Consider the following 23720-nt stretch of genomic DNA (forward strand, 5'->3'; position numbering starts at 1 on the left):
CGCTAAAATATCTCGACAATTATTGGATGGATCAGAAATTTTTGTACAAGCATTCATAATTCCCAGAAGGTGAGACCTAGTTACTGTGGTGATCCCCTGATGTTTCCTCGAACATTTATGGTTTTGAGCTAAATGTAATATCTACTGGGTGGATCGTCAGTATATCTGGGACAGACCAAGGCTGTATGCGTGTCCACCTCAGTACGAATTGATCCGTCCAACTTTGATTGATGACCAAATCCCTGCAAAACTAATGACACTCAGTCCCATCAGCCTCACCTGTACTTTGTGTTAAGTGCTGATTAGCAAAAGTTACTGTAGCATGTCCACAGGCACACTTACATCACACACTTCCTAATGTCTTCGTGTATCAGTGAGGACGTAATGGAGGAGGAGGAAGTAGGTTCAAATTTTTTCTAAGTGCTGTGTGAAATGCAAGAAAGGTAAGAGTAGTATAATACTTTGCCACAGTACTCCCTGATGGCAGTGCCCCCCCCAGCAGGACAATGAGCCATGCCACACAGCAGAAGCTGCTCAGGAATGGCCTGAGGAACGTGACAGAAAGCTCAAGGTGTCGACCTGGCCTCCAAATTCCCCAGATCCAAATCTGATCAAGCATCCATGGGACATGCTGGTACCTCAGAGGTACACCCAATCCACGGTGGGGGCTCCCTGCAATGGACATGTCTCTGATATGCCAAGGCACGAACACATGACCTCTGGAAGGTGTCCTGTGTTTGGCACCAAGGTGCTGGCTTTGGATCATTTGCGAACTGTCAGCTGCTCAGGAATGGCCTGAGGAACATGACAAAAAAATCAAGGTGTCGACCTGGCCTCCAAATCTCCCAATCTGACTGAGCATCTTGGGAAGTGCTGGTACCCCACCTCACAACTGACAGGTCTCAAATGATCCGAGGCCACCGAGTGCCAGACACCACAGGACACCTTCCAGAGGTCATGTGTCCATGCCTTGACATGTCAGAGACAAGTCCGATCCGGGGAGGCCCCACCGTGGACTGGGGGTACCTCTGAGGTACCAGCACTTCCCAAGATGCTCAGTCAGATTGGTGTGTGGGAGATTTGGAGGGCAGGTCGACACCTTGAGCTTTCTGTCATGTTACTCCATTCTTGAGCAGTTTGTGTGGTGTGGCATGCCATCAGGGGGTACAGTTGCCGTGAGGGGAGGTTACTTAGCCCACAGCGGTGTTTGGTGGGTGGAGAGCGTCAAGAGGCGTCAGTGTACATGATGTGTCAGATACTTTGAAACCTTACATTACAACAAAACTGGGGTTGATGTGTTTTTAGGTTCAGGCACAAAAACCACTTAGTCATGGTTTAAAAAGATCATGTTTTAGCTTATAATACAGAGTCTGGTGGCCACAATCCCGGCAGGAAAAGCAGCAATATGTCAATAAAGAACAACCACTTTTCGTGCCACGACCTTGGAGCCATATTTGGTGCAATGATAGTCACTTATAAACCAGTAACGGATCACTTAAAGACAACACTTGTTGGTCTCAAAAAGTGCACTGCAGCTTGGCAGGCATCTCGCCAAGGTGACACAACATTCACCGTCCCCTCCACCTCCAGATGACACTCAGCTTATACACTACATCACTTTAGAAATGTTGATGTGATACTTATGAAACGTGCAAATGCAACGCACAAAGCCGACATTTTCTTCAGGCGGCTGGGCTGGTCCATGTGTGGCTGATAAAAATGTTAATATTAAATCAGTGTGACTCAGATCAGAGGTTCTCTCATGTGAAGAGAAGTCAGACTGCGGGCCTCAGGACGACAGTGGAGTTAACGCTGCTCTTTAAAAGGTCAGTCCTGTTAGTATCGTAATAAGATCTTTGCTGTCAGCGCTGGCCTGTGCGGCCTATGTTATATCATTTCAGAGTCATTTCACTACTGAGTCAGTCATGAGTAAACAAAACTTCAGAAGTAGTCGTGATTTTTTTTATAGATTTTTTTTTTTAAATAAACCACAGTTTTTTGTTCCTGTCGCCGTCGGAGCTGCTTGTTCTTCTGCAGTATCATCACTCATCTCTTCCACATCATTTGCAGCTCATATAATAAATAGTTTTTGTGACACTTCAGCCAGTGGGAACTGAAAAGGAAATAATGAGATGAGCATGACGCTGAGGTGTTGCTGGGGTACAAAGGAGAGACCCATAATTAGGCTCCTCTAAGTTTCTGCCAGGGAACAAAAGTTAATTAGGCTTCTCATGAGTGATTATGAAAATGAATAATTGTTAGGTTGAGGTTTTTAAAGTTACTTTTTTTTAAAAAAAAAAAAAAAAAAAGAGAAGCTTGAGTACGCTTGCTAATTGTTTTAGCCTTTAAGAAGTAGTTTGACATTTTGGGAGATATTTTTGCGTTCTCGCTGATCGGTGTTGTCGTCACCTAAACCAAGACCAGATCAGCGCAAGTCCCACACTGCATGACACTTATGATATGAAGTGTGAAGCACGGTAACCAAAGGCACTCCTTAAATCAGGGCTGGCCCTATACCTTTGGGGGCCCTAAGTGGATTGGTTTGGGGGGGCCCTCTCTTTAGCCCTTTTTAGATAGGAATTGTGCAAATTTGCAGGAAAGCCCAATCAGTCTTTTTCAGCATTGGCAATATAAAAACAAAATCGGGGAGTGCAGCAAAATGCCGCCTGCCTACTTTTGTTTATACAGAATGCGCCTTTTTCGGGGCAATGGGGGGCGTGAGCAAGTAACAAAACCAAAACTTGGCCCGTCCTTCCGAGGGATCCAATTTTCCGCCTCGTAGGGTAGACATATTGGCGGAACCTTTTTGGTTTAAAAAGAACGAGGCGCCCTTCCGTCACGGGAGGGGCTGTTGAAGACTTGTGGGAGGAGCTGGTGATGACGCCGCACGTGCGACCTACTGGTGGTGGACTAACAGGAAACAGCTGATAGCAGGAATGAGCAGCTAGTAGCAAGAGGGAAACACAAACCTGACAGACACTGTAAAGATGAGCAACTGGGGAGACAAGGAATTGTGCGCCCTCCTTGTCCTCACAAACAAAGAGGCCATTAACCGTCAGATGACGGGAACAGTGAAGGACGGGACGACTTAAGAAAGAATCGCTGAAGGACTGACCAGCTGTGGCTTCCCTTGTGTGATGGTTTTGGGTCCATGTAGCTCTTTGGAGTGAGACAACAGGCAGAAACTCACATCCACACGAGTGTGGGATTTCACAAACGCTTGTCGTTTATTTTTACATCAACTTAAAAACACTCCAACCTTACTAAGCCCGGTTGTACGGCTACTATATTTTCATACATGAACAGAATAGTCGCCACATGTACTTATTACCATCACAGTTGTGTTGAGAGATAAAAGAAAACGCAGGAGCACATAAGTATACATCCGACCAGCGTTGGATGCGCGCTCAACAGACTCAAATCATAACAAGTGCTGCTTGATGACGTTGCTGCTAGGCGACACAGTATACACCATGTTAAAGGCACATTTCATATATTCGACTGTTACACTTGGAGTACGTCACTGTTTACATCACACGCTGAGCTACACGTTTTGTTGCTTGCTCACGCCCCACATTGCCCCGAAAAAGGCACATTCTGTATAAACAAAAGTAGGCAGGCGGCATTTTGCTGCACTCCCCGATTTTGTTTTTATACTGCCAATGCTGAAAAAGACTGACTGGGCTTTCCTGCAAATTTGCACAATTCCTATTTAAAAAGGGCTATACAAAGACAAATAAATTGTGATTGTCTGAATTTGATGCAGGCTGTTACAAACTGTGCTGTGGAGACTCGGGTGCTGTTGCTCCATAGTTTTCATGAAGTGATCTACAGCTTTGATACTAAACTCTACAGAAAAGGCCCCACCTAACAGAGACTGCAGTCACCTGAAAAACTTCCTCTGGCATCTGATTGCAGTTTTACCTAAATGACCAAGGACAATTCAGCTTGTTGAGAGAATCATGTGATGCACATTATGTTTATTCCCCATGTCTGCTGTCCAAGGCTGAAATATGTCTGCTGTGTTGTTGCTCTTTGCTCTTTATCATTCCTTTTGCTGCATTTGTGTCAGTAATAAGGATTTTTCTGAAAAGTGCTTTCAAGTGTTTGTGGAAACCTGAGCTCTAACCTTGACAGACAACACAGCTCAACAAAAGGACAAAACATTCATACAATATAACATTTAGTCGGTATGTGTGGAGTAAAAATTGAAATCCTTTCCTTTGCACTTCTTCACAGATACAAGCTCTGTGACAGCTGCAAACAGTGAAGAGCGAAGAGTTGGCAAAATAAACATCTATTCAAGTATAAACAGTATTATTGTGACATGAGGTAAACCAGGGCTGTTTGTTTTTCAAGGTTTCTTCAAAGTTGGCTTTTTTTAAAGGAATTGCTCAACATTTTTGAGAAACATTCGTATTCACTTTCCTACTAAAAGTTAGACGAGAGGATCGATACCATGACTGGTTGAAGCTGCTTATCTTAGCTTAGCTTATGAACTAGAAACAGGAAGAAAGAACTAGCCTGGCTAAAAAAAAAAAAAAAAAAAAAGTAAGCCCACCAACATCTCCAAAGCTCAATCAAATGTCATATGTTGTTTGTTTAATCGAAACAAGGTGTACAAATGGCAACATGTGCTTTTATGCTGGTTATGTGCTGAACTGTTTCTTGATTGGGTAATAATCATGGTGGCCACAGTCCTCATGAATAGCCCACTGCAGAGGAGCCATCTTGTGGTAACATACATGTATTTGAATGCTCATATAGACCTATTAAGCCCTGATTTAGGGGAAATATTGGCAGAAATGGAATACAGTGTAACAGTTTTCTTTAGTGTATAATCAGCTAAAAATAAGAAATGTTGTGTTTCTTACCGCAGAATGAGATGTTTATACTGGCATAGGGAGCTGGTCCTCCTTGTTAAAAAACAACCATAAAATTATTAAATATTAATATTTTTTTCTACTTTTTTTGGCTTAAATCTTTTAACCAACTCCTACTCAGATTATACATATCAAATATTCATTCATTTTGAGGATTTTTAACCCTTTATATGCCATTTTCTTTACATGAAGTCACTGTTACTTTTATGAAAAAAACATGAATTATGAATTACTTTCTATATAATAAATGTTGGATGGGATTTTTTTTTCTAATTATCACAGCCTGTGATATATGAATGATTAATAACAGCACCAATTTTGATGCATTATTATTTTTTTGTGCAGTTTCAGTTTTTCAATAAACACCGACACCTTTCCCCTTCGGGACGTTTTTCGTCCTTGTTGAAAAACAGCCATAAAAATATTAAATATTAATATTTTTTCTACTTTTTTTTGCTTAAATCTTTTAACCAACTCCTATTCGGATTATACAAGTATTCATTGTGTGTGTGTGTGTTTGTGTGTGTGTGTGTTTGTATGAGAGAGAGAGAGATGGAGAAACAGTAATGTAACCTTGCAGCAACCTGCAGCTCATAATTTGCAATTCTTAGCCACACAATTACACACATGCAAATGAACACCTACACACAAACACACAATATTTTTTAATATCTATAAAGCCACAGTCCCCAGACATCCATATCAACACTAACCTAGCATTTATTTTAATTTTTTTTTTTTTCTCTGCAGCAATGGCTCCCAAACCTCAATAATGAAAAAATAGGAGAAAATTTCAGGCAATTTTACTGCTTATTATTTAGTGTGTGTTTGCTCTGTTGGGGAAGCAGGAGAAAATGTATGATTCAGCTGGATTTTAGTAAAAACTTCCATTTTGATCCCCTAACTCTGGGATGCATGACTAATATCATCAAATTCATGTTTCTAAGTTGCCATGAGGATGTGATGAAGAAATATGGTATTTATGGTTTTACATTTAGCTATATTTTCACATAGGGATTTGACATTGTGTATTTTGAGTCCATGTACACATACACACAAACTAATATTGTAATATTTTGATACAGACCACACTGTCACATCCTTATGAGCACATCAAGACCATTTTTTGATCTACTCTGCATTTGCCCTCCCTGTTAGGGGCTTATAGTGCTTCAAGTGCCAAACCAGGAATTGTATTGAAAAGACAGCAGGGCCCCAAAATGGAAATTGGCCCCATCTGTTTGGTTTTTTTTTTTTTTTTTTACCATTCTTGGGTCTCTTTAATCAACCTGACTTCCAGAGATAGAAAAAAAACATGTTTTTTATGTAAATTGAAGGGGAATCAAAAAATGTCTTTTTAATGGGTTTCAATGGGGACGGTTTTCGTCTGAGGGGGCGAGGTGTCGTAAAAGGTTGCCATTTGTGTATTTTAGGCCTGATTTAGGAGCAGCTTTAAAATTTCAAAATATCACCAAAAATAAAGTTTCTGACCAAATGTCATGCTATATGCACGAACACAGCCAAAATGTTTTTACTGGTTTAAATCACTTGGTCTGTTTGTCTCAGAGAGGAAGAGACCCCTGCAGATAATTCGGGATTTGGATAACTTTCAGCTGGTTGCAATCTGCACTCCTCACCATGAGATGCCCTTAAAATACCTCCTAAATCTTACACACTGCTCCTTTAAAGCCCAGTCATTTTCGCTATGTTCTTAAATCATGCAGTCATCCTTATTAGCAGAAAAACACACAGAAATATGTTTTAAAAACACCTTATTTGTATGAAATAGGGTATTAAATTTGGCATCATGGACTGTAACTTAGAGTTGATTTAAGTCAAAACTTATTGTGTGTAAGTGTTCTCTATCTTCACCAAAGTGTTAAAGAGGCAGATACAGGTATTGGAATATTGTTAACACCAAGATGTGGTTAAGTAACATCCTAACCCTGACCTCATTCTGTGTTACATTTAAATTCCACAAGTACAAAATATCTTATATCCATCTTTTTTTGTATTTTTTATTTTATTTTTATTTATTTTTTGCAGCGTCAAAAAAAAAACCTAATGCCACAGGGAATTCGAACATGCTCACAAGGATTTTTCTCCCCCAAAAATTTCCATTACCATAATACTGGTGATACAGCCTCCATTAAGTTTTACACTTTGTTGTAGATTTACTGTATTACAGTTGACTTTAAACCTCCTCTATTCCCTCAATACTTCCATTAAGATATATATATATATATATATATATATATATATATATATATATATATATATATATACTTACTTTGAGTCAATGCTCAAAGTACCTATTGGTCAATCATGGAAAAACAGATGTTATTGTGAATGCCAGTGGCTCCCCCTGCTGGCAGGATGTAAACTTGCACGACATATGCTGTGGAGGCACAGCTGAAAATACTCTATCTAAATTATGATTTGCTTAGTCGACTATGTATAAGCTGCTATCAAAATTAAACTCGACAAAAGAAATGTAGATATACACACGTTTACTCTTCAACACTGCAAATGCAGCAACTCACTGCAGTTGTTCTAAATTAAATAACTTCTCCTACTGAATTATTTCCTGTAATATCTAAACTGTAAATATTTCCTTAAAAACCAAACACAAATCCAGATGGAAGTTTTGTTCATGTATTTTTGGACAGTCGTAGCACTTTACATATAAGACTTATGATACTCCAAACTGCAAAAATAATTTCAAGTAGTTGTTTCAAACCAAGCCAAGGACAACATGCAACGAGTATTTATTCAAAGATAAAATACGTCATTTCCCTGAACACACAGCTTTTAAAAACTCTTTGTATTTTACTTGAAAAAAATTAATGGACTTCAGGTCGGCACATTTCAGTTTGTTCATACATGTAGGTACATTTCTTAAGCACTGATACGGTTCAGATCTGCCAGATTTTCATACTTAAAAACCACCTTCTCCATATATCCGTGTAACAGCTATGTAGTAGTGATATGAGCTTGACAGGCGGCTCCACAGTGAGGCAGAAACTGCAGGATCAGTGTCATCCGATCACCACATTTAAAGTTTAACACATTTGTTGGCGTGCAATAACTTGTTTTCAATGACTTTTCATTTTGATGTAAAAAAATTCAACTTTTAATACATTACCATCTGTGTGCAGTTCAAAATGTTACAACAAGTCAAAATGGAAAAAAGCACCGTCTCACATTTAGCTCTCGTTACCTAATTTGCTGTCCAAAAAGAAACGTCTCCTTAAAAACTTGTATTATAGTAAACATCATAACTTCAAGAAAATAACCACAAAACAAGTTTCTTTTATATAAAAAACGGTTTTAACAATTTCTTTCAGTATAAAACATTACAGAGTCCCAGGCCAATCAAACAAATCCACTGTCACCATTTGAAAGAATAATGAACTCCCCAGTCAAACCTTCTACAATAACATACAAAGTTTTTTTTTGTCGTTAAGGGGTTTTCTGTACTTTTTTTTCTAGTTATGGGAAAATATTACAACACAAATCCTAACAATCACTCTTCGTTTGCTATAATATTAATAATAAAAAAGAACAAATGTGAACTCCTGGTCCGATCAAAGCCCAAGCCCCGAAATTTCTGGTCGACATGGCGTCTATGCAGTCTTCTGCTGGCCCTTCTTCCCAATGAGGGATTTGTGGATGTGGGGAATGACACCTGACAACAGCAACAGAAACATTGGTGAGGTCAAATGACTAATGCACAGATAGTCGTAACTATTTCTACAGAGTGAGTGGGATAGAATACACAGCCATGCAAGTGTGATGTCAATTCAATCAAGACACAACATCTTGATACAACATGGGACAAAAATAAACACAATATATGTCTTTCTGAGGCTGTCAGCGCACCTCCTCCAGCAATTGTTGCCTTGATAAGGGAGTCCAACTCCTCGTCACCACGGATGGCCAGCTGCAAGTGACGGGGAGTGATACGCTTCACCTTCAAGTCTTTGGAGGCATTACCCGCCAACTCTAGTACCTGAAAACAGAACAGGAACAGACATGAATGCAAACAGCACCATCTCACACAGAAACACTGCATGACGTGATATCCAATGCCACTGTTAATCACAAACATGCACAAAATGGGGAAGGCTTACTTCAGCGGTGAGGTACTCAAGGATAGCTGCACTGTACACAGCTGCTGTGGCTCCTACGCGCCCGTGGCTGGTTGTGCGAGTCTTCAAGTGCCTGTGGATACGACCCACTGGGAACTGGCAGGAAACAGACACAAAACAGTGGTTTGGGTTTAAAAAAAAAAAAAGGGAGGGGGGCAATCTCTCAGCAGCCAGGATGGGTGGCACAAAACACATGAAATAAAGCCACAAACTGCCACACGAGAAAGTCCCTGGAGGCAAATTTCTGATTTGTGATGTTGAGCTGTGCACATAAAACTGACATGACAATGACTGAAAGACATTTACCTGCAGCCCAGCTCTCTGGGAGCGAGACACTGCTTTTGCCTTGGCTTTGCCACTGTCTTTTCCTGCCTTGCCACCAGCCTGCAGGAAAGTTTCAACAGGAAATTGAAATCCGACACGAGAGGCAAAACTGGTATGACAGATGATTAAAATATGTGGGAGGCTGTAATGTTTAAATTTTGTGCAATTAGTGTTACAAAAACACTCCAACAGCACTTCATCTATTCAAGTTAGCAGACAATGACGTTTATAAAACCAAGTACAAGCGCATGAGGTGGTTAGATAATAAGAAGAAAAGTAAACAGTCATTAAACGCACCTTAAAGACACCCGGTTAAACTGATAATGCTTTCCCGCCAATCACAACTGAAATATAACGTTTGCAAATCAAAGGCGATACCGATAATGGTGTCTGACTATTACACACATAACAAAGATAAAGATTGGCTGCATAAAGTGAGAAAACTAATCCAAAACCATTGAGACAAAACCACAAGAAGCTCTCGGCGGGGTGCTGCCATTGAACCCGCGACAAACACAAAACAGACGCGCCGCTTTAAGACGGTCAGCGTTTAAGTTTTCATTCACAAAATCAACAGGGATAAAAAGTTTGCCTCACGAAGTCACCCAGCGCAGAGAAACCACACAGTTGATTTTACATCAATCTTATTATTTCTAAATTTACTTTGAAAGTCTTGTGGTCAACTACTAACAGCTAACCAACCGTTGAGCTAATGAAATAGCTAAACTTGGCATGCTAATGGTTGCTAATCCACCGTTCAGAGAAGCTAACGTTACACCGAGGGAAAAATCACTCTGCTGTGAACCCCAGCTCAAACTTTCAATTAACCACTCCACTTCTCCATCAGAAGAACTATCCGACACGCAGCAAATGTAATGTCACATTAACCAGAAACGCAACAAAACTCGGACTTCTCAAGCTAGCATTAATGCTAACGCGTTAGCTGACAGTTAGCTCTTTATCAAGCTTTTTTAACCACACACCTTCTGGTCGAATTTCCTCAGTTCAAATTCAAAACGGCACTTTCTACAGTTGCTCATTAATTACGGTACAAATGCACCGACATCCCGGCTAACGCATTCAGCACTAACCGAGGCGCACATACCATTTTTCCGTGTCGTTATTTGATTGTAGAACTGAGCAGATAGCAAACAATTTCGGCTCCCGAAAGCAAAGAAACAATAAACCCTTTCGCAAATCTTTTGCATGCGACCCCTCGTGGGAGTCTGGACAGCCAATCAGGGTGTGTGTTGTTACTTCGAATCTCTGTTTCGACCAATCGCCGAGCAGCTTGCAGAGCAATCACCCATCCCCCACCCTAAGATCATCGTGCCTGCCTTTGCGCACGGAACCAACAAGTAGGCGGGACAGTATGTGTGTGTGGAGTGTCCTTCCAGGGGCATCCATCCCAAAAATGTACAAAATACACAATCAGGAGACTCTAATTGGATTTAACTAATTAGTTTCAGCACAAGGACACTTACAACCTATTAAAATCACAGTTATGCACGTTACAAAAGTGGTTATGCCAACATTAAATCCACTATCAGATAAATTATCCGATGTAAATACACATAACTTAAATATTGGCATGGAGAGCTGCCTTTTTTATTCCAAAACACTTTACTAATAACTAAAGGCATACAACAGTAATCATACAAGAAAAAAATCAAGCCTGTAATAATAAAAGTCCATCATATTAAGTTCTTTTAGTGGTCAAATAAAATACACATCCTTTAAAATACTGAAAGCCTTTGTAGCTTATTTGTCCCTCACATCCTCTAACAAGGTGCAATAGTGCTCGAGCTCAACAATAAACCGATTAAAGCAGGGTTTTGGTGTCAGATCATTTCTATTTGTGGATACTGAATTTGCCAAGAATGATCAGAAGCTGAATAGAGGTAATATTGCTATCCACCCCATGGAACATAAAATATAACATCACATAACACATTTAATACTTTAATATGTATATTAGTGTCCATTTTCCTGTCTATAAATTGTTGCATATCTGTCCAAAATGAACTTGAATGACTGCAGTGAAAGAATAAATGAATTATTGTTTCTGTATCTGAATTACAAAAAGCACATATATATTCTATATTTATCTTGAATCTTTCCAATACATCTTTAGCTGGGAAAATTAAATGTTAGAATTCTAAAGGACACTTATTTTACTTTATAACATGGAGAGCTGTAATGAACTGTAATATATGTACTTGAATGTCATCCAGGAGGCGGGACGTTTAAATGACAGGCAGATTTGTTAGCCAATAGAAACACAAGCTTTCTGTCAGATGTTGTGATTGGCAGCAGAAGTGGTCAATCAGAGCCCAGCAAGCAGCGTCCGGTTTCCTCGGCGAGCTCGGCAAGCAAGGGGGGGTGGGGGTCAAAGATACGCAGAGAAACGGGCTGCTGGTGGCGAAGATGGCGGATGGGGACAGTGGCAGTGAGCGCGGTGGCAGCAGCGGTGGCGGAGGGGGAGGAGGCGGCGGATTTCAGCATTACCAGCGGGAACCGGAGACCCAGGAGCTGGCGTCGAAGCGACTGGACATTCAGAACAAACGCTTCTACCTGGATGTAAAGCAGAACGCCAAAGGCCGGTTCATCAAAATCGCCGAGGTCGGCGCCGGGGGCTCGAAAAGTCGGCTGACCCTCTCGATGTCAGTTGCGGCAGAGTTCCGCGACTACCTGGGGGATTTCATAGAGCACTACGCCCAGCTTGGGCCTAGCACCCCGGAGCAGATCGCTCAATCATCCGGTGGGGATGACACCGGGCCTAGACGGGCCTTGAAGAGCGAGTTCCTGGTGCGTGAGAACCGAAAATACTACCTCGACCTAAAGGAGAACCAGCGGGGTCGGTTTCTCCGGATCCGGCAGACCGTCAACCGAGGCCCCGGTTTCGGAGTCGGAGTGGGTGGCATCCCCGGGGCTGGCCTACAGGCCGGACAAACCATCGCACTCCCGGCCCAAGGCTTAATAGAGTTCCGCGACGCCTTGGCCAAGTTGATAGACGACTACGGGGGAGACGAGGAGGAGCTGGCCGGCGGCGGAGGGGCCGGGGGCTACAGCGAGCTTCCGGAGGGCACCTCGATTATGGTGGACTCCAAGCGGTTCTTCTTTGACGTGGGGTCCAACAAGTACGGAGTTTTCTTACGGGTGAGCGAAGTGAAGCCCAGTTACAGAAACTCTATAACAATCCCCTTCAAGGCGTGGAGCAAGTTCGGGGGAGCGTTCAGCCGCTACGCCGAGGAAATGAAAGAGATCCAGGAGCGGCACCGGGATAAGATGTACGAGAGGAGAGCCGGAGAGGAGTCGGAGGGCGACGACGTGGACGACGATTGATGGAGAGGTGGCTAACGTTACTTGTGATAAAGCTGACAACATGATGCAAAGCCTGGCGATAAACAGAGAGAGAGGAGCGACTATTCTGTGCATGACGAATCGAACTTTTAAAAAGCTAAAACAACGGAGTTAAAAAAAAAAAAAAGTATATTTGACTGAGAAATTATCTGTCTATATAAGAGAATCATGTCCTAAAGTTTAGGTGGATGTTATAGCTAAATGAGTGCGGACTGCAGTAGCCAGCTCCTGTATGAGATTCCCCATTGATATAAATTTTTAAATATATATCTATATACATCTATATATATATATAAATATATATTGATTTTCTATTTGATAACCTCACATGTAGCCCAGCAAATTAAGTTTGACAAAACTCAAGATACACCAATAGGTTACCAGACTCACTTCCTGCTTGATATCCAATGGTAAGAGCTCACCTGGCGCTGACCTGTAGTCTGTGTGATGATAATAAGGAAGTGTGAAACGTGTGACATACTCATACCAGCAGGTGCAGAGTGGGAGTGAGACGGAGCACCTGCATTACTCACCATGGCTGTGTGTGTTTTTGTCTAAAATGATCTGTATTGAGCGGCTCGCCCAGACAGACCCACAACACCAAGAGCCACGGTCTCAGCTATAGGGGGCGTCCCTGGCACCGCAGGACATCCACTAAGCCCAGCGAGGTCCCATAAGGTGATCTGTTACAAGCACACGACTCATTTGGATTCTCTGGACGATCCAAATGAGTCCAAATGACCCTCCTCGCCCTCTTCCTCCCCTCCCTCCCTCTCCCTCCTGGGTGTCGCTCAGGTGCTGACCCCCCCTGCTCCGATAGCTGAAACGTGGTCACACGTGGCTTGTTTTGTCTCAGGGCCGGCAAGTCCCATCTGTATTTTGGGGTATATCAGCATTACCTGTGCCTGTGCATCATCCTCAAGAGGTTCTGGGTGCAGTCCTGGTCAGACAGTTGCTGCAGTAGAGACGTCTGTGGCAACTGATGTCGTCTCATATGATGCAGGCCCACGTTTGACCCCTGTGACCTTTTTGTCAACGGGGACACAGTGAGCTCAGGCCTCCAGCACTGGTCACAATTTTTTCGAGTTAAAGCTTAATATTGCCGGGCTTGAGCTACCGTCTCAAGGGAATCGACCTTGTTGACTTATTTGGGGTGCGCCATTTGGATCCTTTAATCTTGAACTCAGACCATTAACGACTGAAGCAACATTCAGTCTGATTGTAAGAAAAAAAATTAGGTGCTTTTGGAAAACAAAACCCACAGTGGGGGTGCTGTACCTTGCGGGGAAAAAAATAAAAAATAAAAAAATATATATACTGGAAGAGATTTACTTACTAAAAAGATCAACTATAGATAGAAATATTTTTCAAAAAAGAGATATATTGAAATATGTCTTAGAAATATGAGACATTTATTAGATAATGCTGCCTAAAGTGGCTTATTTAAAACACTAAACTTGGATGCAACTGTCCAGGGTGATATTTCATACCTGCTTTTTTCCTAACATTTCTTTTATTCCTTAGAGGAAATTAAGAAGAGTACAACAAAATGATAACAAAGTATGTTATAGCAATTTCTAGAAACAACTTCATTGAAGTAGTTTGTCAGCAAACACTCAGCACTCCAGTTCACTTTACATAGCATCGAGTTGTCCCCTCGTTTCAGTCCACCCGTTTTACCATGTTTTGTCTCAATTTGGCTTTCCATCAGTTGCCATACGACGCAAACATAAACACCTGCAATCATCGACATTTTGTCTTTAGTGCTCCTTTTAAAAAATATGATAATTTTTGCATGCGTGCTCTTACGTGGAGCTGCCTTGTGTTCTTTTCTTTTGCATATTCTGATTGCTGTACGATGGTATTTATCCATTTTTTTTGAGAGCGGTTTCAAGTTTTATTTCTTGCAATGGAAAAAAAAAGTTTACTTCTTAGCCTAATAAAAAAAAGCCACAAAGTTCCCGTGCTTTGGGGAATGTCACTTTCATTGTCCCACTTCCTTTGGTGTGTAAACCTCTCGTTGAATTTTACTTTACCCACTTCAACACAGCAGAGAAATGCCATATGAAAAAATAAATAAAACACATGGGAGCAATAGTTTTTTTCTTTTCTATTGATATAAATATACTATATATAATATTACACATGAGATTGAACTACATCCTTCTTCCTGTACTGTGTTACGTGAAATGGCAGCTGTTTCAGTCATGTGTGTTCTGCTGTAATAATCTACCAAGTTCCTTTCAACGAGAAATAAAAAAGGTTTTTGCTCAGGAGAGGTGTGGTCTTTTTATCCTCCCTCTTCAGGGACAAGGTCACTCTGTCAACAAAAGGTGTTGTGATTTTTCTTGTTAGTGTTTCAGTAATAGTTTATTCTAATCAACGATTAACCGGCAGGTCATTTTTGCAAGTAACTGAAAAAAATATGTTGTCCTTCAAATGGACAGGTGTGAAAAATGTTCATCACAGAGTTCAAGGAGACATCTTTATATTGCTTGATTCGTCTGACCAGTAGTCCCAAACACAAATACAGTCAGTTTATGATCATAGAACGGTGAGAAAACCTGGCAAATATTTACATTTTGAGAAGCTGGAGCGAGTAACCATTTGGCATTTTAGCTTTACAATGATAAACCAATAATCAAATTTGTTGCAGATTCCAGTGATTGACGGTGATGTTAATCGACTGAGGTTATCAGCTCTACTCATCGGTATCTGTCAGATGCAAAATAACAGTGTTTTAGTGGCTTTATTTTGCAACAAGGGCCTCAGAGAAGACTGGTATTACTGACCACTTGTATTACTGCATGTACCAGGTCCTTCCCTGAAGGTAGCAGCAGCAGAGGAAGTAAAAGTACCAGTACAACAATGTAAAAATACTCCATCACAAGTTAAAGTCCTGCATTCACAATCATAAAAGCACAGAGGTGTTGTCAGAAAAAAGTGCGTAAGGTGTAAAAAGTAAGAATGCTTTCCCTGCCTGACGTTGCCTCCTGTGAGTCATGATTAAATACATATTTTTACACTGTTAATACTGTTGCAGCTTACATGCACAAATATAATTCTGCTGTTGTAGCTGCCTGAGGTGGAGCAACTTCTAACTACTATATATACAGTTAGGTAGCCTGTTTTAGTTTAGTGGTTCTTAACTAAAGGTCAGATTCACAAATTTGTTCTCATGCTTTGGACTTCTGTGTCACACTCCTGTGTGAAATATTGGACACTTTAAAGGTGTACTGTGAAAGTAAAAACCAGCCCCAGATTGCTGCTTACGGTCTGGTCTCTACCTTTTTATGAAGCCCCGACTTCACCTGACACTGTGGGGATACACACCTGTAAACCTACAGAGCACAGAAAGCAAGTACATACAAACCGAGGGCAGAGTCTCTTCAGATAAATACACCGCCACACACTTTGAGTGGGTTGTAAGTGATGACTGAGAGGGATAACATCTGTATGAGTCTATACATTATTTTTTTATTTACCTTTCAGCTCCTTTGGTCTTAAACAGTTATATGAATGAAAACATCTGAGAAGTGTACAGGAGGAATCTGTCTTTAGTGTAACTTCAACAGCTCCGACATCCGAAACATAACAAGGAGCCGCAGCTGGACACAAGACGGCTGTGAGTCCCTGGTTTAATCATCATCAATCATTGTCTTTGATAAGCTTTTTAAAAATGTAAAGTCTCAATATGAAAAGTAGGAACTATAAACGGTTTCATTGCTATTGTCTTGCTACGTTAACAGCTTCGGTCCCAGTTTAAGTCCTGTAATCTACCAAGGAAACTAAATAAGATATAAACTTTTATAGTTTCCTTGGTAGCTTTTATTATTATTTTATTATTTGATATTTATTTCAAATGTGTAAAAAAAGACATGAACATACAAACAAGCAGACAGACAGAGAGTAGTGTGTGTGTGTGTGTATATATATATATATATATATATATATATATATATATATATATATATATTACCAACTGTCTTTACCTTACCTGCTATCTTTACTTGTTACTGCATTAACACACATTTGGACTATTCACAATGTCTATGTTGTTTGATTTTAAATGGTCTACAGCTGTTAATTACGGAAGCGTATTGCATTCACTTGACAAATAAAAAAAGCCCTGTTTTTCTGAGTATTTTTTTCTGTTTTCGTGGTAGTTTTTTTTTCCTGAACGAGGAGACGAGATACTTCAAAATCTTGCGAGAAGCTCCCACCTGGCACCTGCAAGTGACCCCTGCATCCATGGTGACTCCTGCTCATGGATGTATTTTGCATCCGTGCTCCTGCTCCACAGTTTCAACTACGGGATCAATAAGGGTAAGGCACGTAATTAGTTACACACAGGGTATGATAATCTAGCTATGTTTTCCACTGCATCCTTCTAGTGTAGGCCTATCGCTCAATGTAACAGGTTAGGTTAGTAACAGGTTGTAACAACGTTAGCTGACAAATTTGTGATGAGTAACAATGTCCAGCGTGATGGAAAAAAACTGTTACCTTAACGTTACCTGACAGCTGAAATCATGCCCATACACGTTTGTCAGCTAAAGTTGTTACAACCTGTTACTAACCTAACCTATTACATTGAGCGATACCACAAAAAACAGAAGAAAAAAAATACCCTGAAAAACAGAAAAATAAATAAATTACTCCGAAAAACAGAAAAAATTGCTCAGAAAAACAGGGCTTTTTTTATTTGTCAAGTGAATGCAACACGCTTCCATAGTTAATAAAGGCAGCAGAGTAAAACCTAAAACATTTTATCTGAAATGTCTTGGGCTAAAATGGAAATACTCACATGAAGTACCAGCACTTCCTGCTAAAGTAAAACACTTGAGTAAATGTACTTAGTTACTTTCTGTCAAAGTAGTTTGATAAAATGAAAAGACAACTTCACATACCGGCTTTTTCCGGAGCTTTCAACCACATGAGTAAATATATTTGTCAAACTACTGTTAGACTGTGAGAGTAGATCGTATTTCTTTTACGACTTGGACATCTTTTTTTATTGCAAAGACAGTTTACACAGGCGTGATGTGTTTAGTGCTTTACACAAGGTTGACTTTGAAAGCGGCAGGTGTATAAACCTAACAGTCTCCTGCAAGTGAAAGATAGGAGTTGGCTACCATTTGTAACCAGTAACGCCACTAAAAGTGAAAGCTGACTACAGATTTTCTATATTTTGTAGAACGTCAAAAACATTAGAGTCGTACCGATACCGGTACCAGTATCGGAAATGACTCCGATACTGCCTAAAATGCGGTATCAGCGAACAGCCTATGACCGATCCGATACCACGTAATGCCTCACGTCATTACGCATACGCACGCTACAGGCAAACAAAATGGTTTTAGGAGTTGAGACATACAACAACAACAATTCATATCCCATCCATTTTTATTTTACGTGCTGGTATCGGATCGGTACTCGGTATCAGCAGATACCTAAGGTTCAGGGATCGGAATCGGAATCTAGAAAACGTCTGCATACTCTTGTTCTTTTCTAACTGTTGTTATTAACTCTATGTCTGCAATGACTTCATTTACTGTACTAACATTAAGAGTTAACGCTTGTGGCTTTGGGAACCGTCATCACTGTTCTGCACAACACATTCTCAATCCAACCTCGTCACATATCGACGTTTGGGTCATGGACTTTCCACGTCCACGTATGATGTGAAAGGTACCCTGGCTGTGTTGGTTGGTGACGTCCTGGAACGCTGTGTCAAGTTCTGCTTGTTACATGCATTGTCTTCTTTCAAAATACACTTCTGTTTTCACAGGAAATCTAACGTTTACATACAGTCTCTTTCAAAATATACGCACAAACACACGTGGGTAGTTTGGGAAAAAGGTGAAAGTTTGTTGGACCCATCCACCAGCCCTCCCACTAGCCCCACCCAGACTTTCGCCACCTTAAGTTTCGTCCTTGTCCCATTGCATTTCCCCCTGACACCGCCAGGCTCCGTTAAACAATAACGGCAACCAGCTGCATATTGTGCCGACGTTAAAGAACGCCTTTTTCGTTGGTTCCTGATGCCGCAAGTCACTGCCCAAGCGTACGATTTTGAGACAGTTATAATGAAATGGGCCACTCTGCATTATAAGTACTTTTACTTTCAGTAGTTTAAGTATATTTTTATGGTAATACATTTACTAAAATAAGATTTTGAATGCAGGTCATTTACTTTATTTACTCTGTAGTAGTGCTACAGCCAGCTGGCAATCTTACACTTGTCTTAAACTGAAGATGAGGAGTCACACTTATGTAACACCTGCTGCTACATCCCGACGTTAAACGAAATAACCAGGAAGCAGGGTCTAAAAATACCCCGCGGTGAACAGGCCTACGTGGTGCAGGTCAGCAGGGCACCATGTGAAAGGCCCGACGAGGCGGGTTCCACTGTGCAGTTTTATTTTAGAGATACTGGAAGTTACCCAGCTGTCTGCAGTCTGTCAACCCCCACCCACCCACCCACCAGACGGAGGAAGAATGATTCACAGGAAAATTGGCTCAGTTCAGACAACAATTTCAGGTGATGACATTGGCACATTATTTCATAGTGCACTCCAGATGACCCTGCAGCATTACAGAAACATGTGAGATTATTATTTGAGCTGCTATTTTATGCTCTCATATGTAGTTATACTGTCTACACTGCATCTCTACGACTGTCCATACTGTTTAGGCTATATGTGATCTATACTTTATACATGTTCATAGACTTCCAGCTATTTATTCCGTATGTCATGTCTTACTATTGCCATGACTTACACCTGCACTATGTGTAACTGCTGCACATGTTCATACACTATCAATACTGTTCATACTGTATACATCTGTATTAACTGTTTATTCTGTGAATGTATTCTCTTTATTGTATATGTCACACACACATACACACATTACTCTGCACTCTACTGCTTTCTACACTTCTGGTTAGAGGCTGAACTGCACTTTGTTGTCTCAGTACTTGTACTCTGTGCAAAGAGTTGAATCCAATCCAAATTTCACCTTTTAAATTCTGCTCAACATAAAGGTTACTCTCTACAAACTGTGTCCCTGTGAGCTGAAAATCAGAACACTCAGTCAAACAATGCCATCAGGTGACACTTTGTGGAGTTGCAACACAGACACTCTGACGTCAGTGGCCTGAACTGAAAGTTTTTCTTGGAGATGTTTCATTAATGTCAGCTGTGAATGCAGATGGACGATCACATAAGATACCAGCAAAAGCCTTCACGGCTGCTGGACCAGTGTCCTGGTGTTAAATGGGAACTGTAGTGGAGAATAAAGATGATAAAAAATGAATTAAACATTTGTTAAAAGCAAAGGAAACCTCAAAATCATTTAGATATATGTATATTTTTATATGCAAATATAATATATATGAAATAATTTGATAGTTAGTTCCTATTTTGTTCAGTATCTGGAGCAGCTCATGGATTTTTGTCTGGATTATATCATCTGTACCAGGCTGGATAAAACCACCTGATAGCACCAGGGCAAAAAAAACAGTTGACCCCCGACAGGTCTCACTGGTGCACATAACAAAAAAAAGTATGTATTTATACTAAATATGTATTTCAACTATAATTAAAAAAAAACATATCTGCAATCAAATCACCTTAAACTGATTGTCACACTGGGTCTGGCTCAGCTTTGGATCAAATTCCCAAATAAGAAGTGAGCTTCTCCAACATCACAGAAGTAATGTGATTACAATTTTAGATTCTTTATAAATGCCCCACCAGGGGGCAGAACAAACTCACAGCAGCAAAGTCTTCAAAAACTTTTGTTATTTCAAGTTGTGCTAATTTTCAAGCTATAGCTAACTTACTAGCAACATTAGGAGGAGCCTACATCTGCCTGATGGATACAAATCTTAACTTTTACCTCTGATTTGGAATCACGTTCATGTTCAATGATTCTGCACAGATTTGGATGGGGTGCCGTGTTTTCTTACTTTCTTCAACACTTGTGCATTGCACCTACATTTTGGTTAAGGGTAGGGAGTGACTGTGGTTATGGTTAACAAAAAGGTGAGCTTTAATTGGTATGTCTGTAACAGAACACAAATCCCAGGCTGCGTTCAGGCCCGATGAAACGTAGCAAAATGTCTATTGTGGTGTTACGCAAGCGCACTGTCTTTTAGTAAGGTCCTCACTGGCCTCCCCACCAAACTCATCATTCAGAACTCGGCCGCCCGGATCACCACCTGCACCAAATCATCTGACCACATCACCCCTGCTCTCATCCAACTTCACTGGCTCCCTGTACAATACCGCATCCACTACAAAAACCTTCTCCTCACCTACAAAGCTCTCCACAACCTAGCCCCCACTCACCTCTGTGACCTCCTTCAGGAATACACCCCCTCTCGCACCCTCCGCTCAACCTCTGCTGGACTCCTCACCATCCCCACCTCACGCCTCAGTACCATGGGTGCCCGAGCCTTCAGCTGCTCGGCACCCAGACTCTGGAACTCCCTCCCCCCACACATAAGACAGTCACATCATTCAAATCCCAACTCAAAACCCACCTGTTCAAACTGGCATACTCACTCTAACTGGACACTGTGCACTACATTTGTTTTCATGTTGATGTTTTGTTTTAATGATGTCTTTTATCCTCTATGCTCTGTAAGGTGACATTGGGTGACGTGAAAGACGCCTCCAAATGAAATGTGTTATTATTAAGGTGGGGTTTAATTCAATTCGACTCAAAGGGCTTTATTAATCTTATTAATTAAGATATTTGTTGGGGCATTTTGCCTTTAATGGACAGGACAGCCAAGTGGGGGAGAGAGAGGGGGGATGACATGCGGCAAAGGGACACAGGTTGGACTCGAGTCTGGGCCGCTGCGGCAACAGCCTTGTACATGGGGCACCTGCTCTACCCACTAAGCCACCAACGCCCCTCAAAGAACTTTATTTGCATGTGAACATGTTTACACTGCCAAAATTAGTTTGAAATATATAAAAAAGTGCTTACAACAGCTAGATTTACAAGACATTTGCGTACTTACATACATGCTGATTGGGTGACACCTCTGACACACCCACCAAATTAGAGAAAACGTACCTCAGAGCCAGCTACACACCGTTTTAAAGACACATCGTTCAACCCAGAAGCTGCAGCAAAATGGCGCACACCGTTTTCAGATTGAACGTGCCCGAGTCTCCTTATCCACCACGCGACCATCACACACTTAAAGAGGGAACAAAACCTTGAGTCAGAATTCAAATGTTTTTCCCATGGCCTAGAAAAGTTCAGTCAGTACAGACAGATAGAAAGATAAGGGGATGTTTTGGTCCTCTTTTCCGCAGCAGGTGCATACAAACAAGTAAGACATACAGAATGCATATCACAGTCACATAAGACATACAGAATCAATACTTAAGAGACAAAAACACTGATTGGCATTCAACACACCACAGACTGAATTTCAAAACAAAAGGAGGTTCACTTATTTAGAGCTCGTACGGGCCCTTTTGCACACGGGTGGTCAATACGTGTGTCAGGGATGAGGCGACACAAGGTGAGGGGTATGAGTTTGCTGGATAAATGACTTATCTTCGAACATATTAAGCTACCATGATACTGGTAGGAGGCCCCGGGGCAGATCCAGAACACACTGGAGGGATTACATATCTCATGTGGCCTGGGGGCACCTTGGGGTCCCCCAGGAGGAGCTGGAAAGTGTTGCTGGAGAGAGGGACGTCTGGGGTGCTTTGCTTGTCCTGCTGCCCCTGATAAGTGGATGATAATGGATGGATAGATGGATGGATGGACATGAGCTGCTTTAGCACAACCACGACGGTACTTTGCAATGGCCAAAGGTTTTCGTCATATAAAAATGTGAAAATCAAAGGAGACAGGACAGAAAATCATCTGGGCTTCTGAGATCCTCTAATCTTTCCACTATAAAAAGTCAGTGTCAGTGTTCTACTGGCAGGGGAAGGAGGGAGGACAGTCCAGGGCCATAGGCCAGCAGCGCTTTCACCAAAACAACTTCTCTTACCACTAATAATTCCACTCTGCATTCCTCCACACACATCTGCAATTTTGGAGTTATTTTCCTCTCCTTCGAAAAACATATCAATCAAATCACCAGTACTGGCTTCTTCCACCTAAAAACATAGCATGCCTCCACCCATCACTCTCCCCTGTGCTGCCAAGACTCTCATCCATGCCTCCATCACATCCAGAATTGACTACTTCAACAGCATTCTTCATGGTACACCATCCAAAGTCCTAAATAAACTCCAATACATCCAGAACTCTGCTCACCCCTTCACGACCTCCAGAATCTCCACTGGCTTCCTGTCACACAACACATTCAATTCAAAGTCCTTCTCCTCACTCATAAAGCCCTCCATAACCAGGCCCCCTTCTCCCTCACTGACCTGCTCCACCGCCACTCTTCCGCGAACCTGCACTCAGGACCAAGCTGGACCTGGGGTGACAGAGCCTTCCCCATAGCTGCCCCTCCCTCTGGAACACTCTCCCCAAACACATTCGAGACTGCACCGACCTCTCCCGGTTCAAACCACTCATCAAAACTCGTCTTTTGTGTCTTTAAGCCCCATGAAAAGCGAAAATAAAATGTATAACCAATATTAGTTAACTTTACATACTTGTTGGCAGCCCTCTGTGAGCGAACACCATGGACAAGACTGGCAACACTTCAACCTTCAGGAAGCCCAAACTGTGCCTTCTGACGGCACCACTTTGAGCTGACCCAGGCCTGCTCGGAGAGGAATTCAAGAGGGATGAGAGACAGCAGTGTTGCTGCACATGTTTAAATAAACTACACAGTGCAGGAGACACACTCAGACACACCTGCCTTCAATCAGATTCTGACTCACAGCCAGTGGCTCACATCAAATGACAAGTTCCTCCACCCACACACGCACACGCACACACACACACACACGCACTGTATGTAAAGATAATTGATAGAGGTCTACCCCGTTACGCTACTCTC

The 23720-nt window shown here is 41.5% G+C and overlaps 2 protein-coding genes across 2 annotated transcripts; one reads left to right on the forward strand and one right to left on the reverse strand.

The window, feature by feature from the left end:
- Nucleotides 1–7633: 7633 nt before the first annotated feature.
- LOC125890155 (histone H2A.V) lies at nt 7634–10615 on the reverse strand. Its single transcript, XM_049578651.1, has 5 exons — nt 10464–10615; nt 9341–9418; nt 9017–9130; nt 8766–8895; nt 7634–8571 (listed from the first exon to the last, which is right to left on the reverse strand). Exons 1-5 carry the CDS (start codon nt 10464–10466, stop codon nt 8510–8512), a joined length of 387 nt encoding a protein of 128 aa, XP_049434608.1. The 5' UTR covers nt 10467–10615; the 3' UTR covers nt 7634–8509.
- A 1126-nt stretch (nt 10616–11741) lies between these two features.
- Nucleotides 11742–14997, forward strand: LOC125890140 (transcriptional activator protein Pur-beta). The gene has a single exon (XM_049578635.1). It carries the CDS (start codon nt 11786–11788, stop codon nt 12701–12703), a length of 918 nt encoding a protein of 305 aa, XP_049434592.1. The 5' UTR covers nt 11742–11785; the 3' UTR covers nt 12704–14997.
- Nucleotides 14998–23720: the final 8723 nt, after the last annotated feature.

The sequence above is a fragment of the Epinephelus fuscoguttatus genome, linkage group LG6 (genome assembly GCF_011397635.1).
Source record: "Epinephelus fuscoguttatus linkage group LG6, E.fuscoguttatus.final_Chr_v1".
In the NCBI taxonomy this organism is placed as follows: domain Eukaryota; kingdom Metazoa; phylum Chordata; class Actinopteri; order Perciformes; family Serranidae; genus Epinephelus; species Epinephelus fuscoguttatus.